The 22900-nt window shown below is 35.2% G+C and overlaps 1 protein-coding gene and 1 long non-coding RNA gene across 3 annotated transcripts; one reads left to right on the forward strand and one right to left on the reverse strand.

Moving 5' to 3' along the window:
• Positions 1–779: 779 nt before the first annotated feature.
• Positions 780–2412, reverse strand: LOC128556150 (uncharacterized). The gene has a single exon (XM_053540146.1). It carries the CDS (start codon positions 2267–2269, stop codon positions 1328–1330), a length of 942 nt encoding a protein of 313 aa, XP_053396121.1. The 5' UTR covers positions 2270–2412; the 3' UTR covers positions 780–1327.
• A 638-nt stretch (positions 2413–3050) lies between these two features.
• Positions 3051–16953, forward strand: LOC128556151 (uncharacterized). Of its 2 annotated transcripts, XR_008370442.1 has the most exons (4): positions 3051–3194; positions 3321–3381; positions 5665–5748; positions 9096–16953. It is a non-coding gene; the product is annotated as an uncharacterized LOC128556151 (long non-coding RNA). The 2 variants fall into 2 exon arrangements; XR_008370441.1 differs by lacking the exon at positions 3051–3194 and having other exon boundaries at positions 3231–3381.
• Positions 16954–22900: the final 5947 nt, after the last annotated feature.

Genomic DNA, 22900 nt, shown 5'->3' on the forward strand with positions numbered 1-22900 from the left:
GTTAGTGAAAGCACAGTAAAATATATACATTCATGTACTAGCGCAATAATTAAGAGCATTAGAAATCCATTGAACCCTTTTTTGTTTTAAACTTAGCATTAGAACATGTCTTTTTTGGACTTTAAAAATTATGCATCATAAAAATCTGAAAAGGGGAAATTATTCTACCAAAACTGAAGGCAACCAAGTTATTTTTATTTTAATTTATGTCATATGAAATGCTTAATAAATGGACCAAGTTTGAAAGAAATATCTTTACTAATTTTCAAGAAAAATTAGTTTTTATGTCGAAAGCCCGATCGGGCAATGTTACCAGCCTGTTAAGATTAGCAAACCATATCTACACATTTGACATTTTATCTTATTTCTACATGTAAAATGTTATTTCTACATGTAAAATGATAGTGGTATTGAAACAATTTTATTTCATCAGGTAATGTCAAGTGAGTTGGATTTTACGGTGAATCGACATAAAACGAGCCGCGCCATGAGAAAACCAACATAATGCCTTTGCGACCAGTATGGATCCAGACCAGCCTGCGCATCCGCGCAGTCTGGACAGCATCCATGCTGTTCGCTAACGGTTTCTCTATTAAACTGGCAGTAATTGCAATAGGTTTTGAAAGCGAACAGCATGGATCCTGACCAGACTGGACGCACAGGCTGGTCTGGATCCACGCTAGTCGCAAAGCCGCTATGTTGGTTTTCTCATGGCGCGGCCACCCTGCCGTAAAATATAAATGAACTCGAGAAACATTACAGCGTACGTAAGTAAAAGATGTTGTTTCTCGAATTTATTTTTGCATAATGACATTTTAGAATTGATTATTAAACATATATTTCAAAGACCATTGACTAACAATTGAACGTCAAACATAATCTACAAGCTGTAGTTGAGCATATTCATGCCCCGTGCCAAGAGCGTGTATAACTGAAATAATCCAATTTAGTCACAGAAGATCGAGCATTTATAAAAAGACAGTTGATATTAGTAAAGAAAATACTACAAAACGTGTTTTTCCTCTTATCATATAAAAATAAAACGAACACACAATGTCTTTTTCAGATATATCATATTTCTTTTTCATGGTGGTGACAGGAATTCGTTATTCTGTATCAAAGATGTTGGCGGCTATATAAGAGCAGAAGTTCAAACGATTTAATCCTCTTTGTGGGGTATGACTTAATTTGTGCTTCAACACAAAGTTTTTCGTCGTGTTGAATAATTCAGTTTACAAAGAATAGACAGTAATCTGCTAACATCTTTGTTTCGTGGATCAATGGAACCTATGCCAATACAGGATTTATGCAACACATGTCTGGATGTTTATGTGTTCTTCCCATTACCGAAACGTTTATTAACTTGTTGCCAAATAATTTTCCCGCCAAAAGTCAATGTCTCCCTTTGAATATTGTGTACGTGCGTTCTTGTGACGAAAGGATAGTATGGGTACAATCTGTCACATGATACAGCTTTAACATCTTGTAAGGTTTCCATGTCACGTGCTGTGCACGTGTTAGTCTGTCCGTACTTCCTTTTGATCACAGCATGCGCACTGTTTGGTACAAAATATTCTTCATCTTCGAACAGCATTTTCTTGAGCGGAAATATATCATTTCTTGGGAAAACAGTTCTGTTATTAATAGCACCCTCCAAATGTCTGACATGTGTGGAATTGTCCACGAAGAATAGTATGTGAATGTATGGAAACACTTCTCTTCTACCAAGTTTTGATTTATTCGGTTTACTAGAATCATAAGACAATTTCCATAAGTTTTTATCATCCTTTTCTCTATGTAAAGCGTACCCTTGTATTTTGCCAAGAACTGTTTCTGCAACTCTCATCTGCTTAAAATCCATCCATATATCAACATCATCATCCCATGGAATTAGGCCAGCATGCCGGTAAGCGCCCAACAATGAGCCGCCATACAACATGTATGTCAAATTGTTTGCTTCACACGCGTGTTTAAACGTAACTAAAATGTCTTTAAGTATTAAAAATTCTTTCTGTGTGATAGTCTGTCGAAAAGCCAGCAAAGACGTGTCTGTTGCATTTGACAAAAGACATCTTGAACTCCAGTCTGGAAGTGCTCCCGTCTTTTTAATAAATAGATCTACAATTTTATTTGATCCAGACATCATCTCAGCCGAATCATTGTCTGTCCGAAATGCAGTTTTAAAGAAATAATGATACATCCATAAAAGCAACGACAGGTAAATAACCAAAATCACAATAATATATCGTAATACATGCATGTGTTTCATTGTATAGACATATCGTCATGGCTGTCACATGATATTTACAACACGATCGCTAGTTGTTTTAAAGCACATCCTGCCAATACACATACGTACTATCAAAACAAGCATACAGTATGCTTTTTTTTACACGATAATATTACACATGCAAGGACAAATTCTATTTATAGTAATCAACATTCTATTTATAGAATAAATGCGCGTATACAACGCATTTATAAAGTATTCAGAACAAAGAAAAAAGATAACATATATTCAAAACAAAACAGCCAGCCTTCGCTAATAGTTCATGTTTTGCTCTGTTGTAAAACGGCGTTTAACCCAAAACAAACAAATAAACATGCTTTCCTCTCCTTGCCATTGTTATCATTCGCGTACGTGATAGCTATTATTAGGGAATCGATCTTACCGATTTTCGTCGCGAAGCGACGAAAATCGGGATCGAATCCCACTACGGTAACATACGAGGGTATCCAAAAAACACATACTATCCAAATAAAAAAATATGGAGTTCCGGTTTAGACCATGGGCGTGCGACGACCCCGATGAAATTCGGGATATCACGGTCTTCGTTAATGTTAATAAGCGTCCGTCAGATCAGTAGGCGAAACGCAATATCCGCACAATAAGATGTCTGCGACTCGGAAAGAATATTCAAAGTAAGCTGTTAATTTTGTTGCGTCAGAAGCTAACCAGCCGGTAACGTGACTACACTGATACAAACATGCCTACTGAGTAGCATTTTTAAACGGCGACATTTTGAACATTTTTATATTTAGAGTGAGAGTGGATACAGTACAGCTACACTGGCGCCGACATTTTGAAAATTTGAGAAAACAAAAACATTCTCCAACGAGTTCTTCAGCTCGGGGAATGAGAGAATAGATTCACCTTTGTGTCGCTTTTCAGATCGTATTTTAATTCCTTTCCGGTACTTTAGTTTCTTTGAACTTCTCTGTTACTCACTAAGAATTTTTTTTGAATTTTTAAAATTAAGAAATCGGTGATTTTACTTGCAGGCATGACTGATTAATGGAATTATTTTACTTTTATATAGAATATGGACGGCACTCCAGTACAGCATGTGCATGGTTGGACCTGTTGACATTTTTAGAAACGTGAGTAACTAACTTTCCATTGTATAATAATAATGTAAACAAACACCCCACCCATAAGAAGCATAGAAATTCCTTATTTTTTAAATTTTTATTTATTCATCAATTTGAAATGGGCCTTTTAGATTATTATTTCTTAAGGCTCACTGCATGTATACACAGTAATTAAATTGAGCTTATGATTCTGCCGATGAGCTGTGCACAGCCTTAGAAATATAGGGAATCAGATCGGCTTATAAAATGAAAAAAAATTTAGATTTTAAACAGGCTGGTAACATTGCCCGATCGGGCTTTCGACATAAAAACTAACATTTTTTGAAAAATAGTAAAGATATTTCTTTCAAACTTGGTTCATATGACACAAATTAAAATAAAAATAACTTGGTTGCCTTCAGCTTTGGTAGAAATTCTGAATTATTTCCCCTTTTCAGATTTTTATGACGCATAATTTTTGAAGTCCAAAAAAATTATGTGTTAATGCATTACATTATGCTATTGGTGTTTGTTCCGTATACTCCACACTCATTTGACACCGTGCAAATTGTCAACAGTCAGGATAGCGTTGATAAGCGCAACTTGGCGCAGATATGCAATTCGGCTCGATCTTTCTTTGGAATATGTAATACTGTTTACGTGCCGTACTGATACAACCACATTTTAAAAGAAATTCGTACTGATACGGCCACATTTTAAAATTAAGTCATATCTTATTCCGTAACAAATTTGTAATTACAAAAATACAGCCCTTATCTGGAGCTCTGAAGCATGCTCGATTAGTTGGTCAGAATTATGAAGGAATTGAATTCAAACTGTTCCATAAATGCAAGAGTTTAAGAGTTAGTTAGAACCATAATCATGCAGTCTGAATATGTAATTACTTTCACAAATCACAGGGCTCAAATTTTGGACTCGCTAAATGCAGTTTCACGGAATGCGAGTTAAGATAAAATTTCACCCAATTTATTTTGCAAAATACAAATTGTAGTCAAAATTGTTGCGGTTTTGGTTAATGTTTGTAGATTGCTTTCATTTGAGGATAATAGAAACACAACATCTTTTTTGGTTAGCCATTTTTTGTTGAATGGATTACTGATTATATTAAAAGAAATGTAGAGGTCTATCTTATAATTAAATCTAGAACGCAGGCTATCTTACTAATTCGTACATGTATACAGTTGAATCGGTATTTATAATATTAGGTACGAAAATTTGCCTTGCCGTAGTTTCAGCTAGTAGTTAAGTTACGCCATCAATGATGCGTTCCGAATTACTTTGAGGGTCATTTTGAGTTATAACGCACAAAATTGTACGCCAAGGAAAACCGTGCAAACAATATTGATGTTCTAGCATGATTTTTTAGGATATTCTAACATTTTTAATTGAAAGTCGAAATTTGCAAGTAGATTTCAGATTTAGCAACAAGAAAAAAAAGCTACATGCTAAAATTTGCAGTACGTTAGTCAAAAAAGTTAAATTTGAGCTCTGCAAATGCAAACTGAAGCCACTCACATTATACTTGTTGTTCCCATGCATTCAATTCCTGTTCTCCTAGGAATCCCCTGTCGAGCATGTCCCAAACAATATGATGAAGTATTTTGAGAGTATGAGCTAGACCAGTTGTTTTATGGTTCAAAATTCAGCTTTAAGTTCAGGCATGTGAAATTGGTGTCAGGTTTGGAAAATTTTCTATCTGGTTGCCAGAATGGGTTAGTTGAAATCTGAATTTTGTACACTGCACACATACTCAAATATGTTTAAAGTTATACATTTATGAATCATGACCGTCAGATACCAATAAACAATTGTAGCACTTTGTCGGCTCCTGTGTTCATACTAAACTGAGGAAGGCAGCACAGATTCTTCTAGCTGCTTTACAAGTCTGTTTTTGCCTTTTAATGTTATCGAGCAAAGTGAAGGCCATAGACCACCAAGTCAAAAAGGTACTTGGAATTCACTGGCTTAAAGTAATGTTTGGCTGTTCTGGCTGGACAGTCGTGTAAACAAACCTATACTCATACAGTGACTTTTCTTTTTCAAAACTGAAATTTTTAACCGCATTTACTTTGTTTCATTATACATTTTGACAAAATTTGCTACTGTTTTATTTTGATTAAAAAAGTTTTATTTAACAAATTTATCCCGCCATGCCAATAGTATAATTGGGGTCATTTTATTGGCATGAAAATTGAAAAACTGCCCAGAAGATGTTAGCCCTTAGACTTTTGAAATTTCAAAACAGCTGGTTGTCCATGTTTTCTTAATTTGCTCACTTTTCACTATTTTCAGGCATCTTGGCATTATACAGAGTATTGTTGTACTGCTCCAAAGTGCTTGTTGACAGACTGAAACCACTTGCTTGCAGCTCTTAAGGTATTTCTATCTTTCTGTTTCTTTATTATATAGTTGCAGCTGTGGGAAGCAGTTTCAATCATTCAAAAAGCATGATAATTACTGTATACAAATTAGTATTTGTGTGGACAGATTTTTGCGATTGAGTCAGTGCACAGAATCAAATACCAAGGAACATTAGGCATAAAAAAAATTGTCTGTTTCCTGTATCCTGACCTACCATAAATTTTTGGCCAGACCCTAAATGTTTTTATGGCCTTTGAGAACATTTTTTTTCAACTTTTGACAAAAAGTCGCAAAACTGCACTTTTTATGCTTTAAACATGGACAGTGATGTTATAAATCAACTTACTGATGCTCTAGAGGCATAACCCCCCTATTTGTATTCATTTTTTGACACAAAAGTAATTTCCAAAAAGTCTCCCTAAAAATAATTTTAAAAAATCCAAAGAAAAAGATTTTCCGACCTACCTACCCTAATTTTTTTAGCATGTTACCAGAAACAAAGAATTTTTTTTAGGCCTTAGTAAAGACTCCATTTCATTTTCTTGATGAAAAAACATTTCTGGACAAAACCATAAAATTTAATACATTTATGCAAATTTAAACAATTATTAGCTCGATCACCTGTCACAGGGTGACAACATGAGTTGATGTCCGTCATGACATGTGTCAACAATTTGTAAAAAATCTTCTTCAGAACCACTGGGCAGATTTACACCAAACTTCACAGAATGATCATGGGGTGGTCCTCTTTCAAAATTACCCAAAGAATTTAATTCCATATAGAACTCACTGAAAAGAAAAACTTTGAAAATGATTTCTTGTCAGAAATTGTTAGCCGGCAGGGCTTTTCACCCTTGTATGACAGAGGCCTATATTCGGCCACTTCCCAATCCAAAAATATTGCATTTTTTTCCCAGCATCCCAAACTGCAAGGTAACATTTCCCAAAAATCACATCAACAAATGGTTTTATTAGCTCGACTATTCGAAGAATAGTCTAGCTATTCTACTCACCCTGGCGTCGGCGTCACACCTTGGTTAAGTTTTTGCATGCAAGTACATACAGCCATCAATTAAAGGCATATAGCTTTGAAACTTATTTTTTCTTTTTCTAGGTCAATTACCAACCTCTCTGGGTCAAGTCCCATAACTCTGACATGTATTTTGAGCAAATTATGCCCCCTTTTGGACTTAGAAAATTTTGGTTAAAGTTTTACATGCAAGTTACTATCTCTAACACTAATGCAGATATTGATTTGAAACTTCACATGTGTCTTCGGGGTTATAAAACTAGTTGATAGCAGCAAGTCCCATAACTCTGACCTTCATTTTGGCCAAATTATGCCCCCTTTTGGACTTAGAAAATTCTGGTTAAAGTTTTGCGTGCAAGTACATACAGCTATTACTAAAAGGCATATAGATTTGAAACTTATTTTTTCTTTTTCTAGATCAATTACCAACCTCACTGGGTCAAGTCCCATAACTCTGACTTGTATTTTGAGCAAATTATGCCCCCTTTTAGACTTAGAAAATTTTGGTTAATGTTTTACATACAAGTTATTATCTCCAAAACTAATGCAGATATTGAATTGAAACTTCACATGTGCCTTCGGGGTTATAAAACTAGTTGATAGCAGCAAGTCCCATAACTCTGACCTTCATTTGGCCAAATTATGCCCCCTTTTGGACTTAGAAAATTCTGGTTAAAGTTTTGCGTGCAAGTACATACAGCTATTTCTAAAAGGCATACAGATTTGAAACTTAATTTTTCTTTTTCTAGATCAATTACCAACCTCACTGGGTCAAGTCCCATAACTCTGATGTGTATTTTGAGTAAATTATGCCCCCTTTTAGACTTAGAAAATTTTGGTTAATGTTTTACATGCAAGTTATTATCTCCAAAACTAATGCAGATATTGATTTGAAACTTCACATGTGTCTTCGGGGTTATAAAACTAGTTGATAGCAGCAAGTCCATTAACTCTGACCTTCATTTTGGCCAAATTATGCCCCCTTTTGGACTTAGCAAATTCTGGTTAAAGTTTTGCGTGCAAGTACATACAGCTATTACTAAAAGGCATATAGATTTGAAACTTATTTTTTCTTTTTCTAGATCAATTACCAACCTCACTGGGTCAAGTCCCATAACTCTGACTTGTATTTTGAGCAAATTATGCCCCCTTTTAGACTTAGAAAATTTTGGTTAATGTTTTACATACAAGTTATTATCTCCAAAACTAATGCAGATATTGAATTGAAACTTCACATGTGCCTTCGGGGTTATAAAACTAGTTGATAGCAGCAAGTCCCATAACTCTGACCTTCATTTTGGCCAAATTATGCCCCCTTTTGGACTTAGAAAATTCTGGTTAAAGTTTTGCGTGCAAGTACATACAGCTATTTCTAAAAGACATACAGATTTGAAACTTAATTTTTCTTTTTCTAGATCAATTACCAACCTCACTGGGTCAAGTCCCATAACTCTGACGTGTATTTTGAGTAAATTATGCCCCCTTTTAGACTTAGAAAATTTTGGTTAATGTTTTACATGCAAGTTATTATCTCCAAAACTAATGCAGATATTGATTTGAAACTTCACATGTGTCTTCGGGGTTATAAAACTAGTTGATAGCAGCAAGTCCCATAACTCTGACCTTCATTTTGGCCAAATTATGCCCCCTTTTGGACTTAGCAAATTCTGGTTAAAGTTTTGCGTGCAAGTACATACAGCTATTACTAAAAGGCATATAGATTTGAAACTTATTTTTTCTTTTTCTAGATCAATTACTATCCTCACTGGATCAAGTCCCATAACTCTGGCATGTATTTTGAGCAAATTATGCCCCTTTTTGGACTTAGAAAATTCTGGTTAAAGTTTTACATGCAAGTTCTATCTCCAAAACTAATGCAGATATTGAATTGAAACTTCACATGTGCCTTCGGGGTTATAAAACTAGTTGATAGCAGCACGTCCCATAACTGATATGCATTTTGGTCAAATTATTCCCCCTTTTGAACTTAAAACTCATTTGATATTTAACCTTTTTGGGTAATATTTTCCTGCTTCTGGGACAATATTTCGAATAGTCGAGCTTGGCTGTCTTACGGACAGCTCTTGTTTTGTTTACAGTTTAGTATTACCGGAGGAAGTGGTTCTCAGATATTGATTTTTTAGCTCATCTGTCACAAAGTGACAAGGTGAGCTTTTGTGATCGCGCTGCATCCGTCGTCCATCCGTCTGTGCGTGCGTCCGTAAACTTTTGCTTGTGACCACTCTAGAGGTCACATTTTTCATGGGATCTTTATGAAAGTTGGTTGGGGTCTCTTTTTATCAATTTACAATGTTTGATTTGTGTTTTACAGGTTTACTTCTTGAGAGCCGTCAGCTACAAAATGGAAGGTCAACAAATCCAGTATACTTGAAAAGCAAGAAAGAAACACCAGAAAATATGAAAAGACAGAAGAACAAGAGAACTTGAATAAAAAAAAAAACTTTTAAGGATAGGAATTCAGGATTTACTTGGAAACTAAATTTATTTTGAGAACAGCAGTGATTGACGAAGCTCTGTTACTTAAAGAGATAATGTATTATCACATTGGTTTTGTTATTGTCGAGCCCGCTTGTGGAAGCAAAGACATAGTTGTCCAAATGTCTGTTCGGTGAATGTGCATGTGTGCGTCTGTCCGGATTTGTTTGTCCAGACCATAACTTGGACATGCATGGAGCAATCTTGTTTATATTTGGTATAATGTTAACCTCAGTGAGACGGAGTGTCATGCACAAACCCCAGGTTCCTATCTCAAAGGCCAAGGTCACACTTACAGGTCAAAGGTCAAATCCAAAAATGATTGTCCGGAGCATTTCTTCTTCATGCATGGAGGGATTTTGATGTAACTTGGCACAATTGTTCATCATCATGCGACAGTGTCTTGCATAAGATCCTAGAGTTACTTCCCTTTGTTACTATAAATAGCTTACATTTGTAACTTTTTTATTACTGGTCATAGGGAAAAATCAAGACCACTTTTCTGTAGTACAACATGCATGTTACATCCAATTTTCAGGTGTATTTTGACCTATCTCTGCTGGTGCGGATTTTTGTGTGGACTTAGAATTTTTTTATATATTTTTTTTATGCCCCCGAAGGTAGGCTTATAGTTTTTGAACCGTCTGTCGGTCTGTTCGCAATTTTCGTGTCTGGTCCATATCTTTGTCATTGATGGATGGATTTTCAAATAACTTGGCATGAATGTGTACCACAGTAAGACGACATGTCGCGCGCAAGACTCAGGTCCGTAGCTCAAAGGTCAAGGTCACACTTAGACGTTAAAGGATAGTGCATTGATAGGCTTGTCAGGTCCATATCTTTGTCATCGATGGATGGATTTTCAAATAACTTGGCATGAATGTGTACCACAGTAAGACGACATGTCACGCGCAAGTCCCAGGTCCGTAGCTCAAAGGTCAAGGTCACACTTAGACGTTAAAGGATAGTGCATTGATGGGCATGTCCGGTCCATATCTTTGTCATCGATGGATGGATTTTCAAATAACTTGGCATGAATGTGTACCACAGTAAGACGACATGTCGCACACAAGACCCAGGTCCGTAGATCAAAGATCAAGGTCACACTTAGACGTTAAAGGATAGTGCATTGATGGGCGTGTCCGGTCCATATCTTTGTCATCGATGGATGGATTTTCAAATAACTTGGCATGAATGTGTACCACAGTAAGACGACGTGTCGCACGCAAAACCCATGTCCGTAGCTCAAAGGTCAAGGTCACACTTAGACATTAAAGGATAGTGCATTGATGAGCGTGTCCGGTCCATATCTTTGTCATCCATGGTTGGATTTTCAAATAACTTGGCATGAATGTGTACTACAGTAAGACGACATGTCAGGCACAAGACCCAGGTCCGTAGCTCAAAGGTCAAGGTCACACTTAGACGTTAAAGGTCATTTTTCATGATAGTGCATTGATGGGCATTTCCGGTCCATATCTTTGTCATTCATGCATGGATTTTAAAATAACTACGCATGAATGTGTGACACAGTAAGACGACATGTCGTGCGCAAGACCCAGCTCCGTAGGTCAAAGGTCCTTAACTCTGACATCATTCAAAGTGCCATCAGGGGCATGTGTCATCCTATGGAGACAGCTCTTGTTTTTAATTATTTTTTTTTAAATTTACGTTCCTTTGTTGTTACTGTAAATAACTTATATTGTAACTTTTTGCAATCTTTTTTTTATTTGGCATAAATGTTTGCCTCAATGAGACAAGGAGTGTCATGTACAACTCCCAGTCCTTTTGACAGCTGGCGGGCTCGACATATTGCCCATGGGCATATAGTTCTCATAAAACATACTAAAGTTTCATTAATCTTATTTTAGATAATTGTTTTCTGGTTTATTTTGTAAAGAATGTCTACTACATTTTAATTAACATAGTTACAGTAAAGTAATATTTTTCATGAGATTTTAAAGAGAATGTTCTGTTATACCCCCATGTAGTAAGCTTGTCTGTCTTTCAGTCAGTAGGTTTTCATGGCTTCCAGATGATAACTCCTGAAAAGCTTGACCGATTTAAATATTTTTTGGTACATAGGTACAGGTCAAGACAACTTTGGGGTCAGTAGGTCAAAGGTCAAGATAACTTGCCAATGCTTTGGCCTGGGATCATAGCTTTTGTAACACAGGTGTAACATGATAAAATACAGGTTGTTCAAATTTGAGGTCAATAGATCAAAGGTCAAGGTCACAGTGACCTCGAACAGTTGAACCGTTTCCGAATGAGACCTTGAGCCTATGATGATTAAGTTTGGTACACAGGTGTTACATCATGAAATACAGGTCAAGTTTTACTTTGAGGTCAGTAGGTCAAGGTCACAATAAGGCAAAACAGTGAAATGTTTTTCAGATTATAACTTGAGAATGCTTGAGCCTAGGATCATGAAAATTGTTAGGGAGGTTGATTATGATCAGCAGGTGACCCCTAATGATGTTGAGGTCAGTAGGTCACAGGTAAAGGTCACACTGACCCGGTTCTTTAAAATAATGCATGGAGGGGCACCTGGGGTCTTCCTCCACCATTAAAACTGGAAAGTCGCCATATGACTTATCCTGTGTCTGTGTGATGTTAAATTCAACAAAATAACGGTTCTTTAAAACGTTTTTTATATGCCCGAAGGAGCGTGTTATGTTTATGACGCTGGTGTCTGTCTGTCCGTTAGCAATTTCGTGTCCGCTCTGTAACTCTTGAACCCCTTGAAGGATTTCAAGGAAACTTTACACAAATGTTCACCACACCGAGACGATGTGCAGAGCGCATGTTTTGGATGTCTCGCTTCAAGGTCAAGGTCACACTTAGGGGTCAAAGGTCATATCAGTTTGTTTCGTGTCCGCTCTGTAATTCTTGAACCCCTTGAAGGATTTCAAAGAAACTTGACACAAACGTTCACCACACCAAGACGACGTGCAGAGCGCATGTTCCGGATGACTTGCTTCAAGGTCAAGGTCACACTTAGGGGTCAAAAGTCATATCAGTTTGTTTCGTGTCTGCTCTGTAACTCTTGAACTGCTGGAAGGATTTCAAAGAAACTTGGCAGAAATGTTCATCACATTGTAACGATGTGCAGAGCGCATGTTCCGGATGACTCGCTTCAAGGTCAAGGTCACACTTAAGGGTCAAAGGTCATATATGACTTTGCTTTGTGTATATTGCTCTGCATTGCAGTGCTCTTGTTTTTATTTGGCAGATCTCTTTTTTTGTACTTACAATAATTTTTTTTTTTTTTTTTTAATTACTTCCCTTTTATGTTACTATAAATAGCATATTTTGAAACTTTTTTATTATTGGCCGTAGGGAAAAACCGAGACCACTTTTCTGTGGTACAACATGGATGGTACCTCCAATTTTAAGGTGTATTTTTACATACCTATATCTGATAAGGAATTTTTTGTAGACTTTGAATATTTTTTTTGTGGACTTAGATTTGTTTTTTGAAGTTTTCCTTTTGTTGTTCTAGTCCTTTGGGGCTACAACAGTCAAGTTCTTAAAATTTTGCTCCCATCCTATAATGTAAGCCTTCGGGCGTATATTGCTCCGCTTGGCGGCGCTCTCGTTGGACAGTAACTTCAGGATGCTTGGGATGAGAAACACAAAATTTAGTACAAGGTTGGTCTTGACCAGCAGATTACCTGTATTGATTTAGAGTTCCAAAGATCAGAATGACCGGGAACATTTAAACCTTTTCCATGCAACAAGGTGAGCTTTTGTGATCGCTCTGTGTCCGATGTCCGTTCATGAGTCCGTCATCAACAATTTGACTGTTAACACAGGTCACAATTTTGACTAATCTTTATGAAACTTGGTCAGAATGTTAACCTCAATAAAACCTTGGACACATTTGATATTGGGTCATCTGGGATCAAAAACTAGGTCACCAAGTCAAATCAAAGGAAAAGCTTGTTAACACTGTAGAGGTCACATTTAAGACTATATCTTCATGAAACTTGGTCAGAATTGTCATCTTGATGATCTCAAGGTCCAGTCTGAATCTGGGTTATGTAGGATCAAAACAAGGTCACTAGGTCAAATCAAAGGAAAAGCTAGTTTACACTCTAGAAGCCACATTTATGACCATATCTTAATGAAACTTGGTCAAAATGTTCATCTTAATGATCCATAGATCAGATTCAAATCTGGCTTAAGTGGGGTCAAAAACTAGGTCACCAGGTTAGATCAAGGGAAAAGCTTGTTAACACTCTAGAGGTCACAATTTTGGCCCAATCATAATGAAACTTGGTCAGAATGTTACCCTCAATAAAATATTGGACGAGTTTGATATTGGGTCATCTAGGGTCAAAAACTAGGTCACCAGGTCAAATCAAAGGAAAAGCTTGTTAACACTAGAGGCCACATTTATGACCATATCTTAATGAAACTTGGTCAGAATTTTAATCTTGATGATCTATAGGACAAGTTAATTAAATCTGGGTCAGGTGGGATTAAAAACTAGGTCACTAGGTCAAATCAAAGGAAAAGCTTGTTAACACTCTAGAGGCCACATTTATGACTTCATCTTCATGAAACTTAATCAGACTGTTAATCTTGATGATCTTTAAGTCAAGTTTGAGTCTGGGTCATGTGGGGTCAAAAACTAGGTCACCAAGTCAAATCAAAGGAAAAGCTAGTTAACTCTTTAGAGGCTACATTTATGATCATATCTTAATGTAACTTGGTCAGAATGTTATCTTGATGATCTTTAGGTCAATATGTCAGGTGAGCGATACAGGGCCATCATGGTCCTCTTGTTTATTTGTTCTTGTTTTAAGAGAAATTGTACATTTTAGAATACAGATTACAGCAAGTCACATTTTCTTTGTTTTGACAATACTTATTTCAAAGCCTGACAAAAGCATCCAGTACTGTTATTAAAAGTTGTTATTCACAGTTGAGCTCTATTTCTTGTATGGATAAAACAAATTGTGTGATCTGTGATTATTATAAATGTGTATACAGATAAACCTTAAACATGTGAACAGTTTATTCAATAAATAAAGTGTAATGCAAGTCTTTGTAATGTGTATATAAAAGCAAAATTAGGATTTGTTTTACGAGTAATTTCAGAATTACAATTAACACAAATAGAAAAAATCAAGCCTGCACAAGAAGGCTAATATGTCTCCCTAGACTGAGCTCTTAACCTGCCGTGGTGCAAATAGATTGTTGATGTGTGTCTGTCTTGTTAACAGTGAGTTGCAATCTAGTAACTTTTCAGTTTGTATGATTTTTAGCTCGACAATACGAAGTATAAGGAGAGCTATCCTACTCGCCCCAGCGTCGGCGTCTTTCCGCGTCCCCACCTTGGTGAGTTTTGGTGCACTTCCTCTTTTTTCATCTTATCTCTGTAATTACTTGATGGATTTGATTCAAACTTGAAATACTTATTCCTCATCATCATCCACATCATCTGACATAAGGGCCATAACTCTGGCACCAATATTTCATGAATTATCCCCCCTTTTCACTTAGATTTTCAGGTTAAAGTTTTGATGCACTTTAACTCTATCTCTGTTATTATTGAATGGATTTGATTCAAACTTAAAATAGTTGTTCAACATCATCACCCACATCATATGACACAAGGTGCATAACTCTGGTACCATTTTTTCATGAATATTCCCCCTTTTTACTTAGAATTTCAGGTTAAAGTTTTGGTGCACTTTCACTCTACCTCTGTTATTACTGAATGGATTTGATTCAAACTTAAAATAATTGTTCAGCATCATCACCCACATCATATGACACAAGATGCATAACTCTGGCACAATTTTTCATGAATTATTCCCCTTTTTACTTAGAATTTCAGGTTAAAGTTTTATGCACTTTCACTCTGTCTCTGTTATTACTGAATGGATCTGATTCAAACTTAAACAATTGTTCAACATCATTACCCTTATCATATGACACAAGGTGCATATTTCTGGGACCAATTTTTCATGAATTATTTCCCCTTTTTACTTAGAATTTTAGGTTAAAGTTTTGATGCACTTTCACTCTGTCTCTGTTGTTACTGAATGGATTTGATTCAAACTTAAAATAGTTGTTCAACATCATCACCCACACCGTATGACGCAAGGTGCATAACTCTGGCACCAATTTTTCATTAATTATTCCCCCTTTTTACTTAGAATTTTAGGTTAAAGTTTTGATGCACTTTCACTCTGTCTCTGTTATTACTGAATGGATTTGATTCAAACTTAAAATAGTTGTTCAACATCATCACCTACACTATATGACACAAGCTACATAACTCTGGTACCAATATTTAATGAATTATGCCCCTTTTTGCTTAGGATATACTTATATAGTGTTTTGATACATTTTATCTTTACCTCTCTTATTACTTTAAGTTGATATTTTTGACATAGACACGCTATTGTGCAGTATCTTCATCCATAATTGGAGTCATTAAACACTCCAGTGACAGCTCTAGTTTCCTCAGATATGCCCAGTTTCACTATCCAGCATCGAAATAGTCGAGCGCGCTGTCTACTGTGACAGCTCTTGTTAGCTTACCTGAGCACGGTATGAGCTGATGTGATCACCTTAAGTATGTCATTGTGCTTCTCAACAATTTGCCTGTTAACACCCTAACTAGAGTAGACAGTTTTTTTTAAATGTTAAAGGGATGAGTTGAAGTCTGATCGATTCCCGATTGAGGCAGTGCCTTATTTCATATTAGAATCTAGTTGAAAAAAAACTATTAGGCTATCTAAACAAACTTCCTGTGATATGTATAAATCAGAATAACAGCATTAATCTTTTTTTTTTAATTTCTACTACATACACACTGATGTAATCTGTTCAGAATAGTTTGACTATAATACGAATAGCATATTAGATCTAAGACACGTGAGAAATAAAGCAATATGTCTATGGTACCTACATGTAAGAATGTCAATAAGCGGATACATGAATGAAATTAAAGTTTATACAACTAGATAAAACTATGAAAGAAGAAATACATAAAATGGTGAATCTACGGACAGATTAGATTCTGTTATTATATGTCTTGTAATCAATGCTACTGATCAATGTAATAATTACTCGTTCTACTTAGTTTAACTGTTTATATACATGTATATAGAAATGCCACTGTATTTTGTCTAGCAGAATACTTGTAACAATTATTGCCACTGTATAACTTAGATGGAAAACACATATTATAGCTCCGTTTGTATTATAATTACCACTGTATTTTTGTGTCGCAAAACACTAATTAAAATGATTTATTTTGTGACAATAGGCCCGCTATGTTGCTTTATCCTGGAAACGCCTCAAGTAAGGACAACAAGGTATGGCAAAAATTCATTCCGCTTTGACGCTGCCCGGGTGTGGAACAGTCTGCCAAATGACTTACGTACAATCGATCAGTACAAAGATTTTTCCCGACTGATCAGCACCTGGACAGGTCCAAAATGTAAATGTGCCATGTGTGAATAGCATAACACCGCTTCATCTGTTGTCCTGCTTTGCATGTGCTTGTTTTTTTCTTTCTTTAAAGATTTAGTTTACTGTGTATAATTTTGTTGCAATGTTCTTTCGCATTTGTTTTTATCGTTGCTTTTATGTACATGCCTACTTAAAGACTGCTTCCCTGTTGCCAGTCACTGATGCCCTTTGTGCTTTTTTCTTTTTGCCATAGAGAAGCCTATCTGTTGTCAGCTGGACGAGTACACTAGCTGGACAGATTAGACATTCAAATGTCAGTAAGAGCCAAGTGATCTGGTTTGCAGTAGAGACAGTGTACTGTTGTTTGTTGATGTTCTAAACCTGGTTTGTTCCTGTTTTTAACTTAGTCTTTTATGTGCTTTAAACGTAGTCTTTTATGTGTTTTCTTTTATACTATTTAGAGGAAGGTGCTAAGGGCTACATCAACCGTAGTAAATTTGCTACTAGCATTCACCAAATCTTAAAAAGCCTTTTAAAATTTCTTTTGCCTTTTAATTGTCTTTATATATAGTTGCTGCCATGATTAGCACCTTCTATGCAATAAACTCACTATGTAGTGTATTATACGTATGTCATTCCCCTTTTACTTATGTACTTTTTTACAGGTTTGTGCTTATATGTGCTATGTATGTAAGTTTCTTTTAATTGTATAACCATTCCATCCTTAACAGCTGTCATTTAATTTATGTTTTAATATGCCTAACTTTCGCTTTCCTTTTAGCCGCTTTATCTTTTCTTAATTTCTGTTTTCTTTGTTTGTCGGGAAATAGCTCATGAGCTAATGATTTTTGTTATAGATCTACTTTATCCGACGTAAAATAAAGATTCTTGTATCTTGTATCTGCGAAGAAGCCATCCAGCTGGCTTACGGAAGGTCGGTGGTTCTCAACAGGTGCCCGCTCGTGATGAAATAATGCATAGATTGGCACCTGGGGTGTTCCTCCACCATTAAAGTTGGAAAGTCGCCATATTTGTAAATAGGCAGATTCTTACATGTGCTTTGCAAGACAATAACACAGTACAAGTTATAAAAAATAGTGTTTTCCTTGACAGTATTAAGTCGGGTAGTAACATTATTACACCTTTGCTCTAGATAATTCTACATTGGCAATAAATAATATAGCAAATATTTTGTAAATCAATACGATGTAATACAATATCAAAAAAAAAAAAAACGGTAAGTGTTTTACAAGATAATTAGTACATGAGCCATAGGGTTGATTGGTACCATCTCGGGGGATTAATTCTCATAGTGATTTTTGGAAAGGTATACAACCCTGGAGTAAGATAATATATGATAGCAATGTATCGACGGTAGCTTTTGGTGTATCATCATTCTGTTATATACCTACACTTAGATACAAGTTCAGGTGAGCTAAAATATATCCATGTAGACATACGAATTATGGAACATATGCTATTCAGTTTGAATAATTGATGTATTTGTAACAAGTATTTAAGAACAAATAAATAAAATATTTCCTTAATTTTCGACATTTTTGGGTTTGCTTCTTTGAATAAATGTTAATTAGAATAATGATTATAAAGAACATCTTAACAGCATGGACAATTATTAAGCATAATTACAGTTCATAATTAGATTTGCTTCAGATAGATGTTAGACCTTGAGGTATCATTTCCCCCAGCCTTCCCTAAGGAATTCTACATTATGGGTTTCGGAAAGTACATACTGAATGCTTTTTATTTCTACATAAATGCCGTTTGATTGTTAGGGCTTTTGTAATTTACGGGACATTTAATATGTTTCCTCAAAACATTTAAGACGATGAAATAGTGTTACACAATGATTAGGAAAAAGTGCATTCTGTAGTTTATTAACAGTCTTATTTAACCATGAATTGAATGTGCTTTAAAACAAGATTTCTTTCACGCACACGTTAACATCTAAATTAGTGTAATTTACGTAACAGTGAGTTTATTACCAACATTATAGATATTTTACTCGTACTTATAACCCAATAACCAAGATGTTATGATTCTTCATTTTTTTTCTGCTGTGGAAGGAACTTTTCCATGATGTAATCTCCGTATAAGTTTGTATGTTACCAAAATGTTACAAAACTGAAATTTCTAAAGTGAAGAAAATGCCCTACACAGATCGGGAAAAATTATAACATTTTATAATAACTATACATAATTTGTATTGTTGAACTAGATATTTACTAGAATGCAGTGAATCACCATCTCATTGCAATAGTTGTGCGAATTTTACGTTACAATAATACGTGTTACCGAAATCAGTACAAATCAATTATAAATGTTCAAGAACATAATTTTACATGCATATATTGTAATACGTTTTAAAATTAGGTTTTAAACAAACAGAAAACAAATAGATACTCACTGGAACACCATGACTTCATAGGGACACTATCATTCTTAGTTTAAATGTTAGAAATCTTCTGACACTTACTTATTAACAGATGACAAATATATTCAACCATAGTTATTTGACCTTCAACCGATGTTTATAAGTTTACAAGTAAAGGAACTTGCTGACAATCCAAGCTTTGAAAATCTGTTGAAAGTAAAACAGCGTTCAAAGACTACTTTCAAAAGTACCAACATTTCAAAAGTTTTAGAGAGAGACATCACGGAAAAGGGCACACTTCTGTATATACTTTATTGATATCATTCATTATATACTGGCATTAATCGAGGCCACAAATGTCAACGACCTAGATGTGCATATAGGAGTCTGGTACAAGTTGTGCCCACTATCATTTGTGTCCAATCATCTGAACGATGCAATGTATCTACCTGCTTATCCGTTAGTTTATACTAATTTATTTTAGCTCGATTGTAATGAAAGCGTCAAGCCAATTGGTATCACTGTCGAGTCCGCTTCCTGGTAAACCAGTACTGTTGTCAATAAAAAAGTCATGATTGTGACCCTAGTGGGGCTCGAACCCACGACTCCTGGATTGAGCCGACACCTTATCCACTAGACCATCGCTCCCCTATCTGTTCCTTATGATGAATCTTAAGTAACCCACCTTTGTGCAGAAAAGCTTTTGAAGTCTCGTGGCTTCAGTGTGTCTAGATCAGCCGTACCAGCATCACAGAATGCTGTAAAACTCACTATAGAACATACTATCAACCTTCATGCCAAGAAAAGAAAAGCATCAGAAGTTTCAGCAGAAAATGTTCTTCATTCTACAGGTGTTATTTAACACAGCACATACGAGCTAAATATGTTGAAGCCACACAACCGAAAACAGACATGACTTTAGAAGACAAATCCACACACAAAGAACTGGAACCTGCGCAGACCAAAACCGATTATGCGGATGTAAAAAGTTGAAGAAAAATTTATGTTTCCATTCAAAGCTGAAAGAAATGTGTCTGGACTATTCGTGATATTAGTTGTTGAACGCGCATGATGTAGACATAGAATTTCCTGTGTCCTTGGCAAAATACGGAAACAAAGACAGACAAAGCCAAACTATTATACTACGTTGTAGGAAGTATCGAGCTGCAACAATCATACCATTTTATTGAAAATGTATCTAGCATCATTGATGGCGATGCTTTCATAGTAGATTACGTTGCAGATACATACTTTTCCAAAACAATCTAGTCTGTCGAAAGAAAACGACGTGGAACTGCACCAACACTTCTGTTTTCTGGACAAAAATACTAAAACATCCGCAGAATTGGAAATATTTCATGAGCAATGATGACAACAAAACTCAATTATTTTCAGACAGCTTAACTGGTGAGGCGTCAACATGTGTGCTCCGACGACGCTTTGGAGGACGGAAAGTCATTTGTATTTGCAGTATAATGGTCATCCAAAATATCGGAACATCAACAAGGTTAGGTACGAAATGTTTGTCAACAAGAACGGCAACCAAGACGGCGTTCTTGGTAGTTCCGACGGCATAGACATGACCCTGTTGCCACCATATCAGTTACTTATTCATTTACTTAATATATTAATCTACAGAATTCTTAATTTATATATTTGCGTAGCTATTGTAAAAAAAAACAGGAAAAACTTATTACAATAGACTCAAATTTGATACAATCCCTTAATGTTTTTCTACATTCAATTAATACTTTTGTAGTTTTATTCATATAAAATTAAACGACCTTGATCTTTTCTTTAATGTGTATATTTGGCTACATGCCCATGAGAATAACCTTTATCTTCCTGGTGTTGATAAAAATTGCTGGAATTTGAGTGACAAAAAGATTGTTCCTGATAAACTTGTTGACATATTGTGCAACACTGACATAAACGAAACCAGTGAAACTTATTAGCTAACCAATATTGACGATATCTTATAAGATTCAAACAGTGATAAACAGTCATAATTAAGAATGTTCTAGTATGTTGAATACATAGAAAATGTGGTTTATTGAAAACAAAGAATAACTTTGACATGATATACAATGACTGAAAATATTAATAGCAGCATATTACCGATTGCAGTACCATATTGTAACATAAATTACACTTCTCCATTCAATTAATTAACATGACATTTGATATCTAATTGTAGAATGATTTTATTGATTTAAGTTAAAATGTTTCTTTTTCTAAACATCATACTAAATAACAACCACTTTATCATGTTTATATGAAATATTATGAAAATCTTGATTTTATGGTAACGTATTTTACTGTATAAAAGTACCATCTGGTATTATTCAGCATAAAATGTTTTCTGTTTAAGCATAAGAACATTGATACAGAAGTAGGCATGAGTGTATCACCTTTTAGATAGATGAGATAGTAAAACATCATGTTTAAACAACATATTTTGTATTTTGCTTTTACATGTGTATTGTCACGTAAATTAGAATAACAACAAAGTGACTTTGATATTAAAAACGAATCGCCTAAGAATAACTGTCTAATTATAGATTTAACATAAAACTAGTTCAGAAATTGCTTTGATTTAACGATATTCATACTTTTCTGTTCCATATCATTTATAGAAGTATTAATTAATTTTCAAACAAGTAGGCAACGCACATTAATAGGCCGTAAATTACAAGCGCCCCAACAGCCAATGGCAGACAACTTGATTTTGTGATCTGTAGAATTCTACTGCCTTATACTCTATGTATTTAAACATGTCATATTAGTTCAAGAATGAGCAAAATACCTTTCTTACTGCATATTATGAAACAATATTTGTATGCTTTAATTATATTTAAGCACTGGTCTATGTGTGTTTGTAATTGCAATCACTTAACGCTAAAGAGGCAATAGTTCAACAACAGTTCTATAAAATACATAAACTGAGCTGTTTGTCTATCAATTTCGAAGCAAATATAGTCAAAAATAAGAGAGAACCATTAGTTTGAAATAGAAAGTATTCTTATGTATAACAGAAGTTTGATGAAAGTCTATTTTGGGATGGGGTTACTGCACGGCTAATAACTCACAAAAGCTACCACCACTGCAATGCTATCACATAGTTTCTGAATTGTCAGATGCTTACCTATCCAAAAATAGCATTGAGCTTTAATCCCCTCGGATGGTACCGCTGGCCAAAATTATTGGGTCTGGCTCGTGGACTAAATCATACATTGGCAAAAAAATAACAAAGGTTTGGCAAGACATAATACAACAGTGCCATATAAAACAAGTGTTTTGCAAAGTGAAATATGGTGCAAAATAAAACATGTAGGTAAAATACGGTGTCAAATAATACAAGTGTTTTGCAAGACAATATTACAGTATGTTTATATTTCCATTGTATTTTTGTCTTCCTAATATATTTGACACTGTATTAAAATACTTTCTCGCAAAACATTTATTTTTTTGTCATTGTAGTAAATTTTGTCTTGCAAAACAATTGATGCTTTTGCATGCTATTACTGTCTTGCAAAACACTTTTAACAGTTAGTGGTACTGTCCAAATTGAAAGATGGACAAGTTCATTATAGAAATTTAGCAGAGTAAGGGTAACAGGGGCTCAATGAAATGTTCAATGTGACTTAACACTGGTGCACATACTATAATAACTGAGATATATTGCACCCAGTAAAATGTTTCACATGAAACATCCCAATCTTATTACGTAAAATTCATATTAATAAAGTAAAAATCACCTCTTATCACTCTTACCGCGTAAACAATCTTAATACAGGCTCCTTCAATAAGGT

The sequence above is a fragment of the Mercenaria mercenaria genome, chromosome 4 (assembly GCF_021730395.1).
Source record: "Mercenaria mercenaria strain notata chromosome 4, MADL_Memer_1, whole genome shotgun sequence".
Taxonomy (NCBI): Eukaryota; Metazoa; Mollusca; class Bivalvia; order Venerida; family Veneridae; genus Mercenaria; species Mercenaria mercenaria.

Bases quoted from the DNA above. Each gene is read 5' to 3' on its own strand.
- LOC128556150 (XM_053540146.1), bottom strand. From the start codon at position 2,269: ATGAAACACATGCATGTATTACGATATATTATTGTGATTTTGGTTATT.